At 41.6% G+C, this 23946-nt stretch overlaps 1 protein-coding gene across 1 annotated transcript in view; it reads right to left on the reverse strand.

Annotated features, from left to right (window-relative positions):
- Positions 1 to 7792: 7792 nt before the first annotated feature.
- fbln2 (fibulin 2) overlaps positions 7793 to 23946 on the reverse strand; it is a 37074-nt gene continuing 20920 nt past the window's right edge. Inside the window, 13 exon segments of the mRNA XM_061688760.1 lie at positions 7793 to 8750; positions 9626 to 9749; positions 9882 to 10010; positions 10097 to 10213; positions 10537 to 10662; positions 10996 to 11125; positions 13020 to 13091; positions 13093 to 13175; positions 16275 to 16412; positions 21478 to 21609; positions 22081 to 22182; positions 22611 to 22721; positions 23424 to 23642. Coding sequence (XP_061544744.1) covers positions 8393 to 8750; positions 9626 to 9749; positions 9882 to 10010; positions 10097 to 10213; positions 10537 to 10662; positions 10996 to 11125; positions 13020 to 13091; positions 13093 to 13175; positions 16275 to 16412; positions 21478 to 21609; positions 22081 to 22182; positions 22611 to 22721; positions 23424 to 23642 — 1841 coding nt within the window. The 3' untranslated portion in view covers positions 7793 to 8392.

The raw sequence follows: 23946 nt of genomic DNA on the forward strand, positions 1-23946 counted from the left end.
CAAGTAAATGGGAAGATTGTTCTTGAACATAACACTAAGCCTTCCATAAGCCTGTCAGGCAAGCTTTATGCAGCGTTCAACTTCAGTGCTTGTATTTCCATTCAATGTTACAAGTTGACCTAAATAGATGTAGTTGTCGACGGCGTTGTGGACATATTCCTCCATTTTGATATCTTTTTGTGGACAGTAACAATTGAACATGACCTTCGTTTCGCTTTTGTTCATTTTCAGACCTGAGCGACAGCTTTCCAAGTCTAATTCCTGAATACAATGCTGTAGTTGTTCAGAATCGTACGAGAATAAAATGATGTCGTCTGCAAAACGAAGATGGCTTAAATAACCACCGTTCATTTTTAGTCCTTCTTTTTCCCCAATTGAGCTTTTTAAATAGCTCAATTGAGCTTTTTAAATATTTAATGCAGCCCTATGGGGGGCACAAGTCAGTGCAAACTGTAGGCCGGTCCCAAGCCCGGATAAATGCAGAGGGTAGGGCATCAGGAAGGGCATCCGGCTTAAAACCTTGCCAAACAAATATGAACGTTCATCCAAAGAATTCCATACCGGATCGGTCGTGACCCGGGTTAACAACGTCCACCACCGGCGCCGTCAACCTGCGGGGCGCCGTTGGAAATTCAGCTACTGTGGGTCGAAGTCAAAGAAGAAGAAGAGGTGGAAAGCGGGTTCTTCGGCAGAAAGAGAAGAGGAAAACACAGAGCCTAGAACTGAATGTGGGGACTTTGAATGTTGGGACTATGACAGGAAAATCTCTGGGGTTGTTTGACATGATGATTAGGAGAAAGGTTGATATATTGTGTGTCCAGGAGACCAGGTGGAAAGGCAGTAAGGCTAGAAGTTTAGGGGCAGGGTTTAAATTATTTTACCATGGTGTAGATGGGAAGAGAAATGGAGTCGGGGTTATTTTAAAAGAAGAGTTGGCTAAGAATGTCTTGGAGGTGAAAAGAGTATCAGATCGAGTGATGAGGCTGAAATTTTAAATTAAGGGTGTTATGTGTAATGTGATTAGTGGCTATGCCCCACAGGTAGGATGTGACCTAGAGGTGAAAGAGAAATTCCGGAAGGAGCTAGATGAAGTAGTTCTGAGCATCCCAGACAGAGAGAGAGTCGTAATTGGTGCAGATTGTAATGGACATGTTGGTGAAGGTAATAGGGGTGATGAAGAAGTGATGGGTAAGTACGGCATCCAGGTAAGGAACTTGGAGGGACAGATGGTGGTAGACTTTGCAACAAGGATGCAAATGGCTTTAGTGAACACTTTTTTCCAGAAGAGGCACGAACATAGGGTGACCTACAAGAGCGGAGGTAGAAGCACACAGGTGGATTACATCTTGTGCAGACGATGTAATCTGAAGGAGGTTACCAACTGTAAAGTAGTGGTAGGGGAGAGTGTGGCTCGACAGCATAGGATGGTGGTGTGTAAGATGACTCTGGTGGTGGGGAGGAAAATTAGGAAGACAAAGGCAGAGAAGAGAACCATGTGGTGGAAGCTGAGACAGGACGAGTGTTGTGCAGCTTTTCGGGAAAAGGTGAGACAGGCTCACGGTGGACGGGAGGAGCTTCCAGGACCACTGCAGCCAAGGTGATCAGAGAGCCAGGCAGGAGAGTAATTGGTGTATCTTCTGGCAGGAAAAGAGAGAAGGAGACACACAGGAAATCATACCTCACAGTACAGGAAATCATACAAGGAAAAAGGTTAGCTAAGAAAAAGTGGGACAGTGAGAGGATTGAGATGTGACACAGGGCAAAGGTAGAGGTGGCAAAGGCAAAACAAGAGGCATATGATGACATGTATGGCAGGTTGGACACTAAAGAAGGAGAAAAGGATCTATACAGGCTGGCTAGACAGAGGGATAGAGATGGGAAGGTTGTGCAGCAGGTTAGGGTGATTAAGGATAGAGATGGAAATATGTTGACTGGTGCCAGCAGTGTGCTAGCTAGATGGAAAGAATACTTCGAGGAGTTGATGAATGAGGAAAATGATAGAGAAGGGAGAGTAGAAGAGGCAAGTGTGGTGGACCAGGAAGTGGCAATGATTAGTAAGGGGGAAGTTAGAAAGGCATTAAAGAGAATGAAAAATGGAAAGGCAGTTGGTCCTGATGACATTCCTGTGGAGGTATGGAAGCATCTAGGAGAGGTGGCTGTGGAGTTTGTGACCAGCTCTTTCAATAGAATTCTAGTGCGTGAAAAAGATGCCTGAGGAATGGAGGAAAGGTGTACTGGTGCCCATTTTTAAGAACAAAGGTGATGTGCAGAGCTGTGGCAACTATAGAGGAATAAAGTTGATGAGCCACACAATGAAGTTATGGGAAAGTAGTGGTGGAGGCTAGACTCAGGAAAGAAGTGAGTGTTTGCGAGCAACAGTATGGTTTCATGCCTAGACAGAGTACCACAGATGCATTATTTGCCTTGAGGATGTTGATGGAAAAGTACAGAGAAGTTCAGAAGGAGCTACATTGTGTCTTTGTAGATCTAGAGAAAGCCTATGACAGAGTACCCAGAGAGGAACTGTGGCACTGCATGCGGAAGTCTGGAGTGGCAGAGAAGTATGTTAGAATAATACAGGACATGTACGAGGGCGGCAGAACAGCGGTGAGGTGTTCTGTAGGTATGAGAGAAGAATTTAAGGTGGACGTGGGACTGCATCAGGGATCAGCCCTGAGCCCCTTCCTTTTTGCAGTGGTGATGGATAGGCTGACAGATGAGGTTAGACTGGAATCCCCGTGGACCATGATGTTTGCAGATGACATTGTGATCTGCAGTGAAAGAAGGGAGCAGCTGGAGGAACAGTTAGAAAGATGGTGGCATGCACTGGAAAGAAGAGGAATGAAGATTAGCTGAAGTAAAACAGAATATATGTGCATGAATGAGAAGGGTGGTGGGGGAAGAATGAGGCTACAGGGAGAAGAGATAGCAAGGGTGGAGGACTTTAAATACTTGGGGTCAACCGTCCAGAGCAATGGTGAGTGTGGTCAGGAAGTGAAGAAAGGGGTCCAAGCAGGTTGGAACGGGTGGAGGAAGGTGTCAGGTGTGTTATGTGACAGAAGAGTCTCTGCTAGGATGAAGGGCAAAGTTTATAAAACAGTGGTGAGGCCAGCCATGATGTACGGATTAGAGACAGTGGCACTGAAGAGACAACCGGAAGCAGAGCTGGAGGTGGCGGAAATGAAGATGTTGAGGTTCGCTCTCGGAGTGACCAGGTTGGATAAAATTAGAAATGAGCTCATCAGAGGGACAGCCAAGGTTCGATGTTTTGGAGACAAAGTTAGAGAGCGCAGACTTCAATGGTTTGGACACGTCCAGTGGAGAAATAGTGAGTATATTGGAAGAAGGATGATGAGGATGGAGCTGCCAGGCAAGAGAGCTCGAGGAAGACCAAAGAGAAGGTTGATGGATGTCGTGAGGGAAGACATGATGGCAGTTGGTGTTCGAGAAGAGGATGCAGGAGATAAGCTTACATGGAAAAGGATGACGCGCTGTGGCGACCCCTAACGGGACAAGCCGAAAGGAAAAGAAGAAGAAGAAGAGCTTTTTAAATATTTCTTCAAGGCAAGCTGTAAAGAGCTTCGGAGACAGTGTGTCGCCTTGCCTGACCCCTTTTCCTAGACTTATTCGTACGCTTTCATCATCAATTTGTATTGAACCTGAAGAATCGTTGTATACTATGCATCTTTTTGCACAATTGTCAAAAAAAAAAAATGGGGGAAAAAAAAATTTAAGAAAAATGAAAATAAATTATACCGGCATTACCAGATAACTAGCAACCCTCTATTGCTCAGTGACTGTTTTTGTCAATGTCTTTATGTCTCAAAAGTGTTCTCTGTCAATTGACTGTCTGTTGTCGTACTAGACCGGTTCCAACTACCAGAGACAAATTCCTTTGGTGTTTTTTGGACATACTTGGCAAATAAAGATGATTCTGATTGATTGTAGAATGTTGATATAGGTTGGGTCTATCCCTTGATTTACCAGCACCAGCAGTATCGAAGTGGTGGTGACTGAGTCAAACGCTATTTCATAGTCGATGAAGGCTACACACAGAGGTATTTCGTTTGTTCTATCGGCTGTGCTTCACTGAGTTTGATTCCAATTCTTTTGTTTCATATCTTTGCAAAGACTTTATAAATCGTTGAGAGGAGGCTTTTGCGCGATAATTCCTTAGGTCCATTTTATCACCTGATTTATGGAGCAAAATGATTTCTGCGTCTTTCCATGTCGCCGGTACTTCTTGCAAGTCCAAGCAGCGTTGAAATAGTTTTACAAGGATCTTATTGAATTCGTTCCCTCCTGCTTTAAGCATTTCAGCAGAAATTTCATCCAGACCACTAGCTTTTCCGGCCTTAAGGGAACTTATAGCATTTTCAACCTCTTCATTCAGGATACATGGAATTGGGTCTGCTTCTAGCATTCCAGTTGTCATTCAATGAGGGGTCACTGTATGGGTCTGTATAAAATTCTTGAACTTGTTGTACGATTTCTTGGCGGCTGTGACATATCGTCCCATTTTCCATTTTCAAACCCAAAATTATTTTCTTGCGGCGAATTAATGCACGTTTTACGTTTTTTATTCCATGTCCCGCTTCAAGCGTTTTCTGAACAAGCCGAACGTTGTAAATTCTAAATTCTTCTCGTATCTTTTTCCGAATCGTCTTGCACAATTCAACATATTAAATTTTGTTGATAATGCTGCCCCTTTTCTTAATTTCGCGTCACTTTTTAATTAAGTCGAGAGTAGCTTTAGATATTCTGGATGTTGTCGTCTTTCTCGTTGATGCCGTTACTTTGTGTGCAGTTTGAACAATCCCGTTTACAATTTCGTCACTGTGTGTTGACAGATCTGTGTTTTCCAGTGTTAGAAGAGCTTTAAAGCGATTAGCCAAACATATTTGAAACTCGTCGCTTCTTTCTTGAATTAAGTTTAATTTGGTAAACTTGCTCTATAGAAGTTTCTTTTGTTCAAGTTGGCAGTTGATTTGCACTTTGACCTGAAACAGTCTGTGGTCACTTCCAATGTCAAATTTGTTTCGGGTGGTGCAATCCGTAAAAACCCCTTTGTCGTTGGACAGGAAGTAGTCTATGATGCTAGTGTTACCTTTGGGGCTTATCCATGCCCACTTCCTGTTCTATTTCTTGTTAAAGAACGAATTGATAAAGTATAAGCCTTCTTGTTCATCAAATTCTATTCAGCGTTCTCCTCTTTCGTCTCTTGATCCCATTCCATAGGATCCAATTGATTTCTCGCCAGAGTTAAGGCCAATCCTGGCATTCAAGTCACCCATGACTATTCGAAATGTGACAATTCGATTGACTATAAAGACGGGATAAATCCTCATAAAGTGCTTCCAACTCATCGTCCGTGCGGCTGATGGTCGGCGCATATATTTGTATCAATTGAAGTGAGTAAGGCTTTCTAATAGAGATGGTACATGTGGCGATTCTATCGGAAACACTTTTGACGCTGGTAACGTAATTGCCGATACTTCCATTAATAATGAAACCAACTCCACCATTGCGTCCACTTTCTGATCCTCTGTAATAAAATAGATGCCCATTATCGAGAGTCAACATAGCTTCATCTTTCCGACGTATTTCACCAAGTCCAATTATATCCCATTTGATGCCTTCTAGCTCATGTTGTAGCTCTTCTAATCGAGAATCATCCTTTAGCGTCCGCACGTTGAGCGTCCCATAAATAGGATTTTGTGCGTTATGTCTTTTTTGCTTCTTTCTTGCTACTTCTAAAGATTGTCCTTCGGTTTGACTTAAAATGTTTGTAGGAGTAACCGTATTCTGGTCGAGCGTAGCCAAGTCCGTTGTCCGTAAGCAGCCATAATTAACCCGGTGATTCTTAGCAACCTCTGCCGCCAAGCTTGTCTGCCCGCTCCTGTAGGCAGAGGCTCTTTGGCCTCCGGGAAATGAGGGCCGTGTTTTTTGTTGTACTGCCATGAAGAACGAATAGGCCCTAATCTGCCAAATTTGCCCAATGCGTGTTGGCAGATTGCCCAAATTTAGTCCCGTAGTTTTACCTACAGTTAAGCCCCTAAGCGACAACAACGCGTTGGGCATTTAGGGGATATATATATCCTTGAATTTTCTGAAAGTTTCAACATTTAGCGGTTATTCAATTTATACAATGTATGTGAAGTTTGCTTTCAGTGTTGGTAGTTTTTTTTGTTATTAATTTCATAAGTCATTTATTCCATAAAATATACCCTTGCTTATTCATGGTTGGTTATTTTTTGTGTGGGTGTAGGGGGGCTCAATCGACCTTTCCTGGGGCCCCCAGGAGGTCTAGGAACGCCCCTGGTTGTAATGCTGATGTGGTGTAATTATTGATGTGCTGTAGGTACTGTGACACACTCGATGGGTCACGAGTACCTCTCAATGTCTGTGGGTCATTTCCAAACTTCCTGTCAGTGTCCTCGAGCCTTAATTGATGTATGTATCTTCCTGTCAAGGATGTATAATTCACTGTCCATGGAACCACCTAATCTTGGAGAGCAGATAAAGCTAATTAGGGGAAAGAGATGTCAGTCATCACAAGTAAGACTGGGTACGTATTCTACATACCAACAATAGAATCTCAGTCACTGAAAGCTACACTCAGTAACGCACACGTAGCTATTAGTGTGAGTTATGCCAGGGGGGATGTGTCAAAGTCAGGAGTTGCATTGATTCCCTTTGTGCTACCTTTGCAACTGAGCAGATGTTACGCTTCCCAAAACTAAAATTAGTGCCAAAATGACACAAATCAGTATCTTTTGTTGGAATGACCTTCGCTGATATAATTCATCCGATAGCAGATAATTGGCAAGCAGCTCTGTTTGGATGTGGAGCACGCATCAATACTGCTGTCACCGGGACACACACACCTTTTTCCGATGATTACAGGAGGTCTGGGAAGATCAGCGAACTCTGGGATTTGGTGGGTGTTGGGTGGTAGATGACCCACTAGCTTGTAGCAGAAAACACTAAGAAATGTAGTCAGCGTACCCAGGATGCTTCACCTTTTTGATAACTTGTGTCTGAGGCATTTCAGACCTTCAAAAGATACTGTCAATACTCTTTCCTAAATTTCAACTCGGGGATAGATATGTGCATAATTTTATCCAGTCTCTAAGCCAAAGCATTAGGTACATTTGGGCAACTGTATCCAAGATTCTGCTCTCACAAGGATAATAATCCTCAATTTTTATTGACACTGTCAAAGCAGTATTTCAAATGAAAAAATAATTAAAAGAATGAGTATTATTATCTTTGTAAAGGCAGAATATTTGATACAGATTTTGTATTGGATACCAATAGCTTTCCGACGTGTATTTACTGACACTAAAATAGCTTGAAATAATATTAATATTAAGTTCCAGATCTAAAATTAAGATCCACTATAATCGGCCTGCAGGTGGGAGTGTAACTCTATCAAAACCAATAATAAAGAGAATCTAAAACTGAGCGAAGAATGTTATATACTTGTGTTGCATTGTCTAGATTGTTCACTGCAATGCCCAGTGCAAAAGTATAAATAGCACACTGAGTGAAGCGAACCACCTCCTGTCCAAAGGCAGCCGGGATAGACTCCAGTTTCGCCGTGACCCTAATGAGGATACACAACACAGAAAATAGATGGCTGGATCAACTGGATTAAAAATACAAAAATGTCTATAGATACTACGTCAGAATTCAACAAGCCTGCCATGTAACACACTCACCCCCACACCTTCAATACTTCATCCTAAAAATACTTTTTTGTTCAGAACTCAACCATCTACACTGGTGTTCACTTTAATACTTTGGACTTATGTATTTAGTATAAAATTATTGTAAAATTATAATACATCCACTCTCATACATACATCAGGATATATAATACAAGGATACAGAAATGTACTGTTTGGAGGTCACAAAAATACTTCAAAACATAGGCAGCAGTGTAGCATAAAAGAATAGTCTGAGGTGTTCATTAAGGCACAGAAACATTTCTTATGCTCCACCTTGTATTTATCAAACAAAACAACTATTTAATAAGTTGATGCAGCAGTTGATCATTAAAGCAATGGCAAAACTTTCCATACTGACGACATTATGCATATTTTACTTCCGCAGGATATTATTTTAGCGTTAATGTTGGACTCTCTTTAAAAGGATAAATGATTTAATAGTAGGAAATATTGATTTGTATTTGGTATAAAAAAAATCTTTGTGAGTATTATTGTGATGTTCAATGATGTTATTCCCTCCAGACTGGATACAGAGAACATTATTCACAGATCGTGGGTTGCTTATGAGATTAGACAGATATATTTTGCGGTGGATATTTTTTTGAAATTACACTGATGTATTTTGAGGTCCGTGTTGGCCTGCAGAGAAGCTCCAACTGTTACAGTGAGTTGGCTGTGATGAAGACGTAAATCTTGGCATGGAAGGTGGTGAAGGTCCCCTGTCTCCAAAGCTTCATCTCCACATTAATCAGGAAGTCTCTCGGGCCCTCAACCTGTCTGTGTAAGTACACGGAGCCCGTGTAGGCATTTAGCTTGCGGGTGCTGAAGTAGTTGTCCCCGTTTCCCTCCGTGATGCTGACAATGACGTTATCTCCGGAGTAGGCGGGCGACGGTCCGATGCGAAAGATCTGGGCTGGGATGACGATGTTTGATTGGAAACTGAGGTAGTAGTAGGTGATTCTCAGTGGTGAGTTTTGGCACTCCAGGTAGTTGGGACAGCTGATCCGCTCACAGCGCCTACAAATGACACCAAAGTCCAAATGTCATGTATAATTGCCCAAAACACAAAATGTTGAAACTGTAGGATATAGCAGTATATGTTTTTTTTAATAATTGAGAACTATTGTTACATATAAGTGTGCAGTTAAATAATCATTTAGTACACTGACAAGCCACAAAATTACAACCACTTGCAAAATATAATATTACAAGATCTGTAACAAATATTCTCCGAGTACAAAGATCATCAAGTTTTTATTGACACTGTCAGAGAGGTACTTTATTAATTTAGCAAAATGCTTTTTTTTGCGGTTGTAGTTTGCAGTGGCAAGTACGGATACTTGTAAACGCTGCCAATACTTAAGGCAAAAAAAATAAATCTACCATCGAGTAAGTACTTTTAACCAGTATTTGGCGCTAGACTGCAGTGGTTTGACACAACGGCGAATCATCATGTGTGCCAGAAAGAAAGAAAGGACTTTGATCACATTTATCTGTCACTGTGGTCTTTGAAATTGTATGTTATCAAAAGAACTAGTGGCATTGGTACTCGGTATTGTTATCGGTGAATGCGCTCTAGTATTGGTATTGGTCTGAAAAAAGTGGTATTGAACATCCGTAATTAGTACCTCTCTCCGTGCCAAAATGAACATGAATTCATCCGTGTAAAGGCAGAAAAGGTGATATCGTAAAATTTGATTGTGCCAAGTGTCCATAATGTTGTGGGTGGTCTGTGTATATTTAGCCCTTTATTGCCAATTTAAAAACACGGAACATGAATTAAAGGCCACATTTAAACATTCCACATGTTCATCGAATAGATGAGAGAGAGCGTCATAGAGTTGTAAACTGAATCGAGGCTTGTGTTCCAGCCTGATTTTTAGGATCCTCACGTGTCAGACACTTTGCGGTAGTTCGGCGGGCAGTTGAGCGAAAGGCAGCGGAAGCCTCCCTGGATGTTGTAGCAGGTCTCAGCTAGAGAGCAATTATGGGCTCCTGTGGTGCACTCATCAATATCTACAAGACAAGGTTCACAGGAAACGTGGCAATGAATTCCGCAAGATGGGCTAATAAAGAGCAACATTATGTATGTACTGATTTATTTAAGCATAAATATTACTGCATGCACCATACTATGCATGTTTTCACCTTTGCAGGAGCGTCCATTTGGAGACATGGTGTAACCAGATTCAGGACACGCACACTGGTAACTGCCAGGAACATTCACACACTTATAAGTGCACAGATGGCCGATGCTTTTGGAACACTCGTCGATATCTGGCAAGCCGTGATCATGTCAATGATTATGACCTTACACTGGCATGGTATAAATATGCTTATTTGTGACGATGAGTATGGCGCACCTTCACAGCTGTGCCCATCCTCCCGCAGGTAGTAGCCCTTTCTGCAGTAGCACTGGTAGGAGCCGTAGATGTTGGCGCACTCCTGACTGCACGGGCTAGACAAACACTCATTCGCGTCTAGAGATGAAAGGTTCAAGCTCATTACTGTCAGAATCCACCTGATCAAAGCCTTTTCAGTGTTCCTATCCCAACATCAAGGAGTAATGTTGTTATCAAGCCAATTATGCTTTTATTGGCACATGCTCGAAGTCAAAACCTGATGCAGTCAACTCTAACACCATTGTCAATCATGAGTAGGAATATGAAAGGTCCCGCCCACAAACACACACAGACACAGACATGTTAGCACACCTTAAACCCACACAAAAAAAGGCTGACATGCACCAACATGCACAAATGTTTGCACACATGCCCACTTTAGCAATCATTAATGCACACACCTTCACAGTTATTGCCATCGCTGGATAAGCGGAAGCCCGCGGTGCAAGTGCACAGATAGGAGCCCGGAGTGTTCTCGCAGGTCTGGGCACACAGACGGCTTGGGTAGTGCCAGCACTCATTTACATCTGGGAAGAAGAAGACGTCAGTCAGGGTGTATTGCCGTTTTGCATTTGCTGGATATATATGTGTGACGAAGCCTGTGACACCAGGAGGGGAAACAGCAGCCAACTGATACTTGGGACACTTTGGCAGCACAGTGAGCAGCAACAGCGAGAACAGACTCCTCTGCAGCAGTGGGCCTGATAGGCAACCATGTGGTGGATGCAGCAGATCAAACAGCATAGCAAAATAATAAACAGTGGCTGCAGTCTTTGTGCGTGTGTGACGAAAGGAATGAGATGAGCGAACAACTGGGGAATAGGGTTAAAGTTTCAAACTAGAACTCGTGTCCAACATACCAACACACATGCGCCTGAAGGAGTCGTACTGATAACCACTCTGACATTCACAGCGATAGGACCCAGGAAGGTTGTGGCACAGCTGTCCTTCTCCACATCGATGGGCACCGCTCTGGCACTCATCCACAGTCTACAAGACACACGGGGGCATTCAAGAGAGGGGCTTCTCTATTAAACAGCTATTACAGCAGTCTCCATGAAGGAAAATAGCATCCATGCTTTCCTGTAGGGGTTCATGCGCGCTCGCTTTTTTAGATTCTGGCCCTAAGTGCAGCTGCCGCTATCTCCGGCCTATTCATCATGGTCGGGATATCTGTAGTCGCCATTGGCCCAGAAGTGTGTGGGGCAGGATGAGGGTTCGCTTGCTTGAGACAGGGCCGCCCTCTTAAATCGGCTAATTTCAGGAAGACAAATAATAGGCAATAAATCTTGATGAAGTCAGACCAGTTGTTAAAACACCTGTTTTAAATTGTGAAAAGGAAATGCATAACAGGCGGCACGGTGGTCAACTGGCTAGCACACCTGCCTCACAGTTCTGGGGACCCGGGTTCAAATCCCGGCCTTTCTTGTGTGGAGTTTGCATGTTCTCCCCATCCCAAAAACATGCATGATAGGTTGATTGAAGACTTCTAAATTACCCGTAGGTGTGTATGTGTTTGCGAATGGTTGTTTGTTTATATGTGCCCTGCGATTGGCTGGCGACCGGTTCAGGGTGCACCCCGCCTCTCGCCCCAAGATAGCTGGGATAGGCTCCAGCACGTCCGCAATCCTAGTGAGGAGAAGCGGTACGGAAAATGGATGGATGGAAATGCAGAACACGTCTCCTTTAACGATATCTGAGCGAAGAGGGCAGCAATAACTGAGTTTAAAGGTCAATTAAGTACCTGTACTTCCATTTCTTTGCTCAAATGCTGAGTTGAATGGTCCGACTGGTAGGTTCACGTTCCTTGTCAGTGGACCATTTAGCCCAATTTTAAACTCAGTGTTATTTTCATTGTTTTCTTTTTTCAAAGAGGGAATCCTTTTGGCTTTGAATGGTAATAGATAAAGATCTGTCAGCTGTAGCCACCACTTTTCACATTTCGTCGTCCAATTCAACTTCCACAATTACATTATAATTCTTCAAATATTCAGGCAAGATTTTTAGGGGGGACTGAACAACAGTGCTACTTTTTTTGACAAACAATATGCTATCAAATGTCTCATTGGCAAATACGGCTCTATCAAGTATAGTTTACAGTTGTCTATAATAGTTTTCAGGTGACAGTCATCTGGTTTTTGATAATTATTACTTTAGGGCACTCACCGAAATACTTGAAACACCCCAAAGATATTGTAGTCCATTACAAGCCTTTTTTTTTTTTTTTTTTACCTTAATAGTTTTTCAAACATTTGTAATCATTATATTTTCTTAGGCAATATTAACAATAATGATATACCAGCATGAAAATATACTTCTTTGTATTTCAGTGAAACCTTTTAATTATTATCATTCACAATCCATCACACGTGTACCGCTTTATACTGAATGTGAGTGTGTGACTCTGTTTTGACTTAATACAGTATTAATCTGTATTAAGTCAAAACATATGCCTTTGCACATATAAATTGTATTCTATGTTAAGTATAATCTCCTATATTATTGTGTTTTTAATCCGAGGATATGAAAGTAGACAATTTTCCTCTCGCTCTGATAATGTATTATCACTTTGCTGTGAGACAAAGCAAGGTGTCTGCGTTTGGGGGGGGGGGGGGGGGGGGCAGTTGCATGAGGCAGATGATAACTGCCTGTTCATGTGTGTATATCTTGCCATCAGGTGTATTTGAACTGTCTCCTTGCATGCCAGTTTTCATTCAAGTGTATCTCATTATTCTCACAGTGCTGATCATGACTATTTTCTCCTAAAGGGTTAACATTTCCGCCTTGACATATTCAGTTACCAAATATTTTGTAGTTCCGTGCCCAAAAATGGCTACTGTTTTTAATGGCGTTAATTCATTTGGATGTGAACTATTAAAATAACGCTTCAATGCCAAATCTTACCAATACAACCGGTTCCATCCGGACTGGTGTGATAGCCACGGCTGCATTTCAAGCTTCCTCCGGCACACGTAGGACCCCACTGTGTTGATGCAGTTAAAGCCTGAACTACATGGCTCAGTGTAACACTCATCAGTGTCTAGTGCAGAAAGACACGAAGAAGATAGAAGTGAGCAGACAGGGGCACGGAAGCAGCGGGACATCACTTGAACCACATTCAGATACAAAGGCAAACACATCACACAGTTGCAATGCTTTGGAGACATCAACAGCGTGTCAGATTTTCTCCATTTTTCAGAACATTTCTTCAACTTCTTTTACAGTGGCGTTGGCTGCCTCAACTTGCCCCAGTTCCTGCCCCTGGGGGCTAATTCCACAGCATCAGTTTGTACTCGGGTAGGACACAGGATTGCCTTTTATCCGCCCCCCTCTGCAGCCCCCAACAGCAGCCTCTCAGATCTCCTGCCTGTGTGGCATTTAACCCCTGTGTCCCTGCAGCCTGCAACTCATTCACCTGTGTGACACACCATGCCGTCATCAAGGGCTGGGAGTCACCTGCTGGCAAAGGCCGCGCATGACTAGACTTACATGTTCATGCCATTCAAACGGCGATTTTGCTCCAATAGTCATTCGACATAGTTTGATCTCTTTTTATGACTTATTATTGGAATAAGCAACATTGTTCACATGTTTAGGGCACTTACTTTTCACATATCAAAAACAAACAAGACAGGGTATTTTTTTTAGAGGTGGGGGTAATGACTAGCTATTGCCTATTTTTGTGAATTTAACTATAAAGTTAATGTAGCTTTCCAGTTTAGTGGGTTTTAAAGTGACAGAGGAGGTTTGATGTCATAGGTGTTGTCCCTTAATTCTTGAGTTGCAAATCTTCCATGCTGTCATTTCATTATTCTCGATTTGATCAAAAACATAATTCTTGAATCCATCCATCCATCCATTTTCAACACCGCTTATCCTGGTTAGGGTCGCGGGACGCTGGAGCCTATCCCAGCTGACTTCGGGCGAAAGGCGGACTACACCCTGAACTGGTCGCCAGTCAGTCGCAGGGTACATATAGACACGGACAACCATTCGCACTCACATTCACAACGTCACTGAGTGGGAACCGAACCCACGCTGCCTGCACCAAAGTCAGACGAGTGTACCACTACACCATCAGTGACTAATTCTTGAATCCCACTTGACAAAATATATGTTTTCTTTCAAAAACAAAACAAATGGCACACGACCCTGAAAATGCAGATTTTCAGAAGTAAACAGGCAAGACTTATCAAGTCATGTAGTCCGAGTAAAAGTCGAGTGTTCCATAATTTTTAGCCAATCAAGTCTCAAGTCCTAAAATTGGTGACATAAGACTGACTCAAATCCCTTATCTCTGGTATTTTCTACAACGCAATAATTACATATGTTTAACATACATATAAGTATAAGTCAAAGCAATTCAGAGCAAGACGACTTATGATATCTTAGTGAGGAGGTAGGTTGACCCTTTGCTAGGTATGACACATTCTTTTCAACAAACTCATTAGTTTATAAACAAGACAATCAATCATCCATCCATTTTTTATACAACATATCCTGTTCACGGTCATAGGCAGCTGGAGCCTATCCCAGCTGACTTCGGGTGAAATGCAGACGTCACCCTGAACTGGTCATCAGTGAATCATGGCATTAGCACAAGTGGCAACAAATCCCACGCTTCCTGCATGAAAGCCAGGTGGATGAACCATCAGTAACTCTAAGTGAAACAAACCCCCCCCCCCCCCCCCCAAAAAAAAAAACAAAGAAAAAAGAAAAACAGGCACGCATACATGCTAAAGCACAAACTGCTGTAAAATACTTAAATAGACGCCAAATGTAATGCTTATTTTTAGCCAAATTAGTTGAGGAACACACGTCCATACTAAAAGGAAAACAAGAATGATATTAGCACCATGACTGAAAACACTCAACAATACTATATATGTTATCATTCTCTAATGGTACAATAACTTGGACAGAGCTCCCATCAATTACTCCTGCAAAACGAGGATGCCTGCGACACGCCTTTTTTCTGAGGCTGCAAGACTATCACACTATCTCTATCGGTGCCTATTAAACAGACAATCGACAATGATGAAATGACTTGACATATTTATCGCCGTGTCAGTAAGAAGGATGGTTAAAGGATGGGTGTGATTGACTCATCACACCACAGTTCTAGATGCAATAGTAATGTACACAGATATTTTAGTGCTCGGTACGTGCTGAAACCAGAAAATGTCAACAAACTGGATCTGTGCAAGTTCAAATTTGATTGATTGATTTATTGATTCATTTAATTTAGTCAAACAAATCCTAATGAAAGTTTTTTTTTGAAGAGTTGTTCATTGGGGTGGCAGTCTGTAAAGACTTGGCTTTTGGAGTAGCAGGATATGGCTTCGAGCCCCACTATGGACAGAAATGTGAAAATGGTAACCAGTTGTTGGAGAGATGCTCGTCTGCTTGCAGCTGCTGTCGAGGCGGCATTAAACAAGGCGTAGTCCCCACCACCCCAGCTCAAGTGGTGCAGTACTCTCGATGCACCTCTTTGACTATGAATCTCTCCTCGAATGCCTGCATGTGTGTGATTTGGTTCTGTGTGTGGTGTGCAAGTGCAAACACATAAACGGTGTTGAAATTCCCCTTTGAGGGACACCTTTGAGTATAATACATTTCTAATTCAAAAGTTGTCATTGTCACATCTTGTGTGGAGCACCTCTTCTCTGTCTTCCAGTCATTTGGGTCTAAACACTAAAATGTTTGTGTCCACCTACTGTTTCATATACCTGTAGAATGGCATAAAACTCTACAGTGCATAAAAAAACAAACAAACCAAAAAAAACGACATTGTAGTTACTAAAGGTGTTCAGTCAGATGAGGTGGGTATTTTAGATACAAAAACAATCTCCTGTATTTTATTTCCTTTCTCCACTGGTGAGGAATGTCACAGCAAATGGATTCCTTGTGAAAATGGCAGGAGGAACATTTATGGCCTTTTACTTAAAGAATTTCCTGGTCTTTGTGTGTCATTGTTTGTGAATGACTCTCAGAGGCGAAGTCAATTCAATGTCCAGTCAATCAACCATCTATGACTTTCTAGTATCAGTCTGGGTTAACAAAATTATATTTGAGCTCCTACCTTGCATTTGAGTCAACAAAGCTTAACCAAAAAGTCAATAAGAAGGATTGCTCCTACCTATACAGTGGCCTTGTGCGTCGTGTTCAAATCCAACAGGGCAGCGAGGTTTGAGGTTGCACTTGAACGAGCCTTCTGTGTTTACGCACTCATATTCGGGCATGCAGTCATGGCTCTCTTCCATACACTCATTAATGTCTGTGAAAGACAGTAAACATGTGGGCTGATGAGAAGTGTGTCCATGATTAAATGCAAATAGAACACAGATCAAAAATCGCCAGTTCCAGACGAGTAAACTAATGCAGTGGTTACCAACCAGTGTGCCATAGTAATTAGTGTGCTATGAGAGATCATCAAGTGTGCCGCGGGAAATTATCCAATTTTATTTAATTGGTCCAAAAATCCTCCATTTACAACAAATTATCGTTGTTCATAAATCTATGGCAGCGACGTATAATGACAGGCTGAACGAAATGCTCTTCCACTGTGTGTGTACAGAATATACTTTTTGTGACATTTTTGTTTGTTGGTGGGCCATGAGATCCATCCATCCATTTTCTTTACCGCTTATCCTCACAAGGGTCACGGCAGTGCTGGAGCCGATCCCAGCTGTCTTCGGGCAGGAGGCGGGGTACACCCTGAACTGGTCGGCACATACAAACAAACAACCATTCGCAGTCACATTCACACCTACGGGCAATTTAGAGTCTTCAATCAACCTACGATGCATGTTTTTGGGATGTGGGAGGAAACCGGAGTGCCCGGAGAAAATCCACGCAGGCACGGGGAGAACATGCAAACTCCACACAGGCGGGGCCGGGGATTGAACCCCGGTCCTCAGAACTGTGAGGCAGAGATTCTAATCAGTCGGCCGCCGGGCCATGAGATATTTTTTTTGAAATGTAAAATACATGGCTCACTACAGGCTGGAAAATAAAGACAAGGGATGTGATAATTGCTGTGTACAGTATGTTGCTAAAACATCATACATGTAAAACCGCGTATCACCACTAGATGGCACTATTTAATAGTAGTGTATCCCCATGTTTTGGAGTGTCTTCTAGCCAGTTAAATTCTCATGGCTAAAACGTAATAATAGCATTGTATAACAAAGGCGTCTTATACTAATCATGTATAATTGTCGAAATGATGCATTTCTCATTTTAACTATAGGAATTACCCAGAAGTCACTTGCAAAGTTTCTGAATTCACATCTGTATGCTAGGAGAAACCTGTGGTACATTCCTCAAGAGTCCTCTCAACACATTCCTTCCAAGGGATTTACCTCATGTCAATCAAACAGCATCCATTGCCACAGAAAGACCCAATGCTGGCGTCTCAAAGAATTACAAATTGTGGTGCATATGGGTGTTTATTTGATTACGGGCCTTTTTGTGTCCTTGATGTAAAATGTAAAGAAAAAAAATATATTGAAATTGATTTTTTTCAATAATCAGTAGTGGGCGTGCCTAATTATAAGTGTCTAAAATGTCATGTTAATATTAGTACATTTTGACATATGGTGTTATTTTACAGTTTTCACTCTGTCCCTAGCACAGGGTTTGGATATATGAAGCTCTTTCTACTAAAAAAATGCTAAAATGGTGTAACTTTTACCATAAATTCCTTAAAATATAATAGCATTAATCATTTCTCATCATATATACAAAGCATTTCAAATTCTCTTTTATTTTTAGTTAAATCTGTCTGTCCCTTAAAGTTGCTGTCATTACCGCCACGTTGACCATTTTCAGATCAATCAGGTTTAATTTCCTGTCTCATTTTGTCTTGTCACTCAAGCACATGCTAGGGCAGAGAAACGCCAGACATTTTGATAACTGGAAGAGTAAGTTTCTTCCTCATTTGTAAGTCACATGATATTTTTATTGCATGTCATTACCAAACAACTTGTAGTGTTAATATGTTTAAAGATTGTCCTGTAAAAACTTGATAATCATACAAAATGTTGTACAGGACTAGTTAGCTAAAAGAAAAATTTAAGATAACTCTACCAGCATAGCACAGTATAGCATAGTCATTACCATCACAAGATTAATCAATTTTTAATCAACATGCCATTGTGGCGGTAATGATATTTCTCTATGCTCTCTGACAAAAAGACCAAACTTAAAAAAAAAATCTTAAATCAATAAATATATATGGACATGAACAGATTCTGACTCACAGAAAGATGACAATTAAGGTAAGGTAGGTATATATAGTTTTTGTGAAATTTTATTTTTGAGAAAACCGAAAATCGAAAGTGCCGAAATCAAATAAACACCCATATGTGCAAGTGTGAATAATGCATTGGCGTCAAGTAATTTCAAGCAACGCCAGATGGAGTTCGCGGCTGTAATTGCAGCACTGAGACTAAAGCAGCTCTGGCAGGCCGCCCTGTGGATATAGAGTTGGAAGGTTTCTTTTCTACACAGTCCATAGCACACACAAACCTGGGAAATTGATGCTGACTGAGACAGAGTAGAAAGAAGACAATGTAGCAGGATGAAAATGTGAGACTGGCACTGACCTTCCTAACAATGAGGGCCTCAGAGAATCTGTTATCATGCTTTTAGTATTTGTAACCCACGCAATAATTGTGACATTGTCAAGTGTAGCCTAAATACTGATTGTAGCCCACTGTAATTGATACCCATTCAAAACAATATTTGTGAGAGAGTAAGTTATCTGACAGACCTGTAATTAACAATATAGGCTGTAACAGCCTAACAATAAAAACAAACAAACAAACAAACAAAAAAACAAGGCAAGTGTGTCCCCATGGTATACATTCTTTCAACGGTAAAATAGTATTTATAATTTCGCACCCAGCAATTCAGAAGTTCAGCCTAACAGTGGGATATATAGTTCACTGGAGGAGAAAATATTTGGTGCCGATGGTCAGTGCTAAAGCTTTGATTGAAAAGAACGTATTCATAAATCAATATCTAATATTTTAGAACAGTAATAAGCAGGGGCTGTTGTTCTTTGTATGTGCAATCTGGGCAGCGTTTACACAATGCTACAGGAAATGGTTTTCCATTGGCATCATGACATGAAAATTATTGCCATTTGTTTGAGGAATTTGCACCCCTTGTGAAGACATTATCAGGGGTCTTTGAGAAATTTGCCAATAAACATTGAAGTGAGAGGTTATCGGTGTCAAGAAGAGTATGGCATCTTTGTTGTTCGGACATCTCTGTATTTGGTACAGGGGCTATGGTGAGTGCAGATAGTGACTGAGAGTCTTATGCCTGCATGCATATGTTCTAGCTTTGCTGACTGGTTAATCAAAATCACAAGCTAACCACCATTGTCATTATGGATTCACAATCGACGTCCGCAAGATGTGACATTTAGTAAGTGTTTCGGTTCAAATTTAGTGACATTTCATCAAGGTTACAGTTAGTTAGTCTTTAAAAATGTTTGTGTTAGTGTGTAGGCTTCCTAAAAGTTTACCAGAAAAAGTACTCCAGTTTATTATTATTCCTGTATCGTCCAGAAATGCAATGCGCAAGATACTTTTGCCCCCACTAGCTTTGAATCGTTGTAGGCATGCAGCTCAAACGGACATGTCGTAACTACCTATTGTTCACATCTACGGGTGGGACTTTCTCTGTAAACTTGAACGTAAACGTGCAACTTAAAACATTTCTTCAAAACTGACGTAATGTTTTTGAAGCTATATAACACTTTACTCTTCAGCGTACAATTAAGCTGATTGAGTTCATCTTTAGCTAAGACAAACTCAAAATAGTGACACCTTGCTAATGCAAGCCTCTCCCCTTCCTCCATTGTTGACTGACTGCTTTTTTTAAAAATTATTATTAAAAAAAAAAATTACACAAACAACAGTAACTGAATAACCGAGAGATACGCATACTTGACGTCACTCCCACATACAGGAGAACATGACCTCTCAGAATGCCTCAGAGCTCTGTTTCTATATATTTTGCTTTTGTTTCATAATCTACAGTTTTCCATTGTATAGTGTGTTTTATTATTTGTTTCTAAAAAAAAAAAAAAACAAAGGCTGTAAGTCTATCTAAACTTAGATGTCTTGTTCCATTAGATGCTGGCCACCGTCTGTATTTGTTAAATTTATGTTGGAATATGTCACACCACTGATGCAATGCAGTAACGCCCAGTAGAACTTAAAAGTAACTGTAATCTCATTATTATCGTTTAAGGAGTAATGCCTTACTCTGCTAGTGATGTCATAAAGGCACAAAAAATGTGTTACGTGTCACCGGCAACACAGTAATTCAATATCCATCCAATTTCTGAGCCGCTTCTCCTCACAAGGGTCGCGGGAGTGCTGGAGCCTATCCCAGCTATTATCGGAAGGAGGCGGGATACACCCTGAACTGGTTGCCAGCCAATCGCAGGGCACATATAAACAAATAACCATTCAATATATTTGTTTTAAATAAGAAGGGGGTGGGGGGTGGAGTAATGTGGGGATAGGACCACCACTGGTAATAATCAGGTAATAAGTGGAGTGTTTACTCTGTGCACAGAAAAAAGTACCTGGTGCAATTCTCCAAAGTGCCACATTAGGAAGACAGTGATTACTGATGCAAGATTGGCACAATTAATACCCAATCTTAACCAGATCATTGTGAGTTATTCTAAGAGAGCAACACAATTCATTTTATCCCCATTGTTAATTTGCTTCAACTGTGTCACGAGACAAAGGAAGAGTTTCATTCCTAACAGGAAGAGGCAAAGAAGAGTCAATGGCATGAATGGCTGCTGTGTCGAGCCTCGCTACTTAATATATTTTCTTTTTCAATGCTCTTTGTGCTTGATTGAACATTCTTTATATTTACAAGGAGCAGCAGATTAGAGAACTCTCCTTGATTGACACTACAGAAAGCCTGCAGAGGCAAGCAGCACTTCCAGCACATCTAATAATCATCTACAAGAGCACTGCTGCTGCTGCTGCTGCTGCTGCTGCTTTATGAATGAGACTGCTGCACAGGACAAATTTATGGTGCATGGAAGTAATGAGAATTATTACTGCACCTCAACACTGGGACGCGTCCCCTACATGGATATGCACAGCAGCTCTTCATGCTAAAATGAAACTGCAAGGAAGCTCCAAGCTGGAGTGATGCCTTTTATGATTCCCTTCTGGGACGATGGTCAGACAATCGGTTTTAATAGTTTCTCTTCAATGTGCTTTATTTACACTCTGAATTCAACACGTGCCTTGCCCGATACTATTTTGCTACTTTGTGCTAACAAAAGTGTGGCACACCTTTGCAAAAGTCTCCGTTGAGTTGGTATCCCGGGGGACAGGTGATCAGTCTCTGGCAGACATAGCTCCCTGCAGTATTTATGCAGTGTTCGTTCAACTGGCAGGCCTGCACTGACATACACTCATTAATATCTGCAACAGAAGAAAAAGAGCAGAGGATAAACATGTCAGTGTGAAGAAAGCCAATCCACTAAGAAAAGTGTGCAAAAAGAAGGCAACGGGGATGTGCAAATATTACTATTAACTCAGATGTATACAATGGTAACACAGTTTTTCTTAAATCCCTGTGATGGAAACTAATGTCAGGGATGAAACAAAACAACATAATATATATTTCAATCAGTATTATTTTTTGATTTTAAAGTGTGTTGCCAGGAGTAAAAGAGATTAAAGCTGTATCTCCTCTGCACATCTTGAGGTGCTGATGAGATAAAGAGATAAATCACCAAGAGGCATTCCAGGAATCTTGTCTCAACTGGAGCCAAACTGTTCCAAAATTGAGAGGAGAAATTGCACACCACATTGCACTGTGATTGTATCCAACCTCAATACTCTACCCTGGTGAGCTGTCAGAAAATGTTTCCAGTGTTATATGTGCCTTGCCTTCACAGGATTGTTCATCAGCCATGAGGGAGAAGCCTGGGAAACAAGAGCAATGTGGCATTCCGCCCTCCGGGAAGCAATATTGGTCACAAGGGCCGTTTCCTGCAAGTATTAGAGCAAGATCACATGAAATGTGCCCTGGAACACAGGACAACCTTGTTCGCCTGTGCAGCAGACAAAACTGTTTCCATTTCCATTCCCCTGTTGTTCTTTTTTAAAGGTCATATTTCATTGCTTCCTTAAACTCACAGTAAGGTGGGCCTCCATTGTCTTGGTCAACAGACACAAAATACTGTTACTATTATAGTTATCGTAGAGCAAAGTTAGAGAGCGAAGAACATCCAGCCTTGACCGTTGCAATTAAATACTGGAAATTGGGAGCTTGAAACAATCGCATGTCAGGCTCCAAGCTTCTCTCGCCGTCATCTTAAATTACATCATGATGCACAGTTTAGTGTTGAATTTGGATGTAAGAATGACTGAAAGTGCTCGGTCTTGAGTCTCCCTCTCCCCTCATGAAGCTGTCTAACCTTCACAGGGGTTGAGTGGCACCAAGGGCTGGGTGGTTGGTGGAAAAGAGGTGGTGGGCTCCACCCCCTGCCTGTCATCCTCCTTCAGTGTGTTCTCCTCATCTCTTGTGTCTGTGAAAACATGAATAATCTCATCACAGGCACAAGGGATTACACTATAATCAAGAAGCCTGCCTTGCCTACCACTGCCTTAGTTAAAGGCTTACACCTATTTCGACTTTTCCATTTGAGGATATGAGGCTGGCAGCCATAGGAAAATATGCAATAGCAGTAAAGGTGCGGCAGGAAAAAGCATTGCCTACAGACAAACATGTGCCTTTATTGGTGAGCCCCATCCTTGACTGTAATTTTGCATCCTGTTGAGACAGGTTTGTGTTGGCGAAAGTGTTGTTGATTAAGTCTGGTACGCTGAGGCGAAGCCATACAGTGTTATCTGCAAATACCTCTCATACTGGACATGTGAGCGGGCCTCCTGTTTTCAGTTTGTGCAAGATTTTCCAACCAGTGAAAATATTTTTCATTGAAGACTGCGAAGCTTTTTGTCAGCCATGATTTGTGAAGCATGGCCATCATTCCAGGAAAGGGATGTTAGCATGTGATTTGAATAGTTATTATTAGGTGGTATCGGGGCTTGCAGACAGGAAGGAACTCAAAAGAGACCAAGGAAATAATACACTGCGAACATGCAGAGAAATGAGATCAAATGTTTTCGACCTGACGGGAACGCTGACTGTAAATCATATTTGATAGGATTGACACTTCCTGCACATGTGCTTCATTGAAACCATCTACTCGCACCATATAAAGTTTTACCTTTTGCACAAGAGACAGCATCCTCTTGCAGCACATATCCTGGGAAGCACTCACAGTGGAAAGTGCCTGGTGTGTTTAGACATCTGTGGTGGCAGATGTTGACCTCATCGATCAGGCACTCATTCATGTCTTGCACCTCAATAGGCCCTTCCACCGCATTCTCCCCGTGTCTCTCTTCTCCGATAGAGAAGGCCTCATTCGGGTAAAGGCTGTCAGACACTGTAGCACACAGTTTTTAATACAACATAATACCTTACACAGAGACATATATATCTGAAGAACACACAGTATCCCCTGAGGATTTGCCACATGCACTGCTGTAAAATATAAACTGCACACAATAATACACCAGCCCTACTAACACACACTTTTGTATTTTCTATACAACTATTCATCAATATGCAGTCCCTCTCATAGAATCTGATTAAAATAAAAAATAACAATAACGGTATCTTGCCATCCTAGTGTATACATCCACAATGGAATTCTGTATCTTTGCTCGAATATATAGGCTCTAGGGCCT

This window comes from Phycodurus eques, chromosome 1 (assembly GCF_024500275.1).
Source record: "Phycodurus eques isolate BA_2022a chromosome 1, UOR_Pequ_1.1, whole genome shotgun sequence".
NCBI classification, from domain to species: domain Eukaryota; kingdom Metazoa; phylum Chordata; class Actinopteri; order Syngnathiformes; family Syngnathidae; genus Phycodurus; species Phycodurus eques.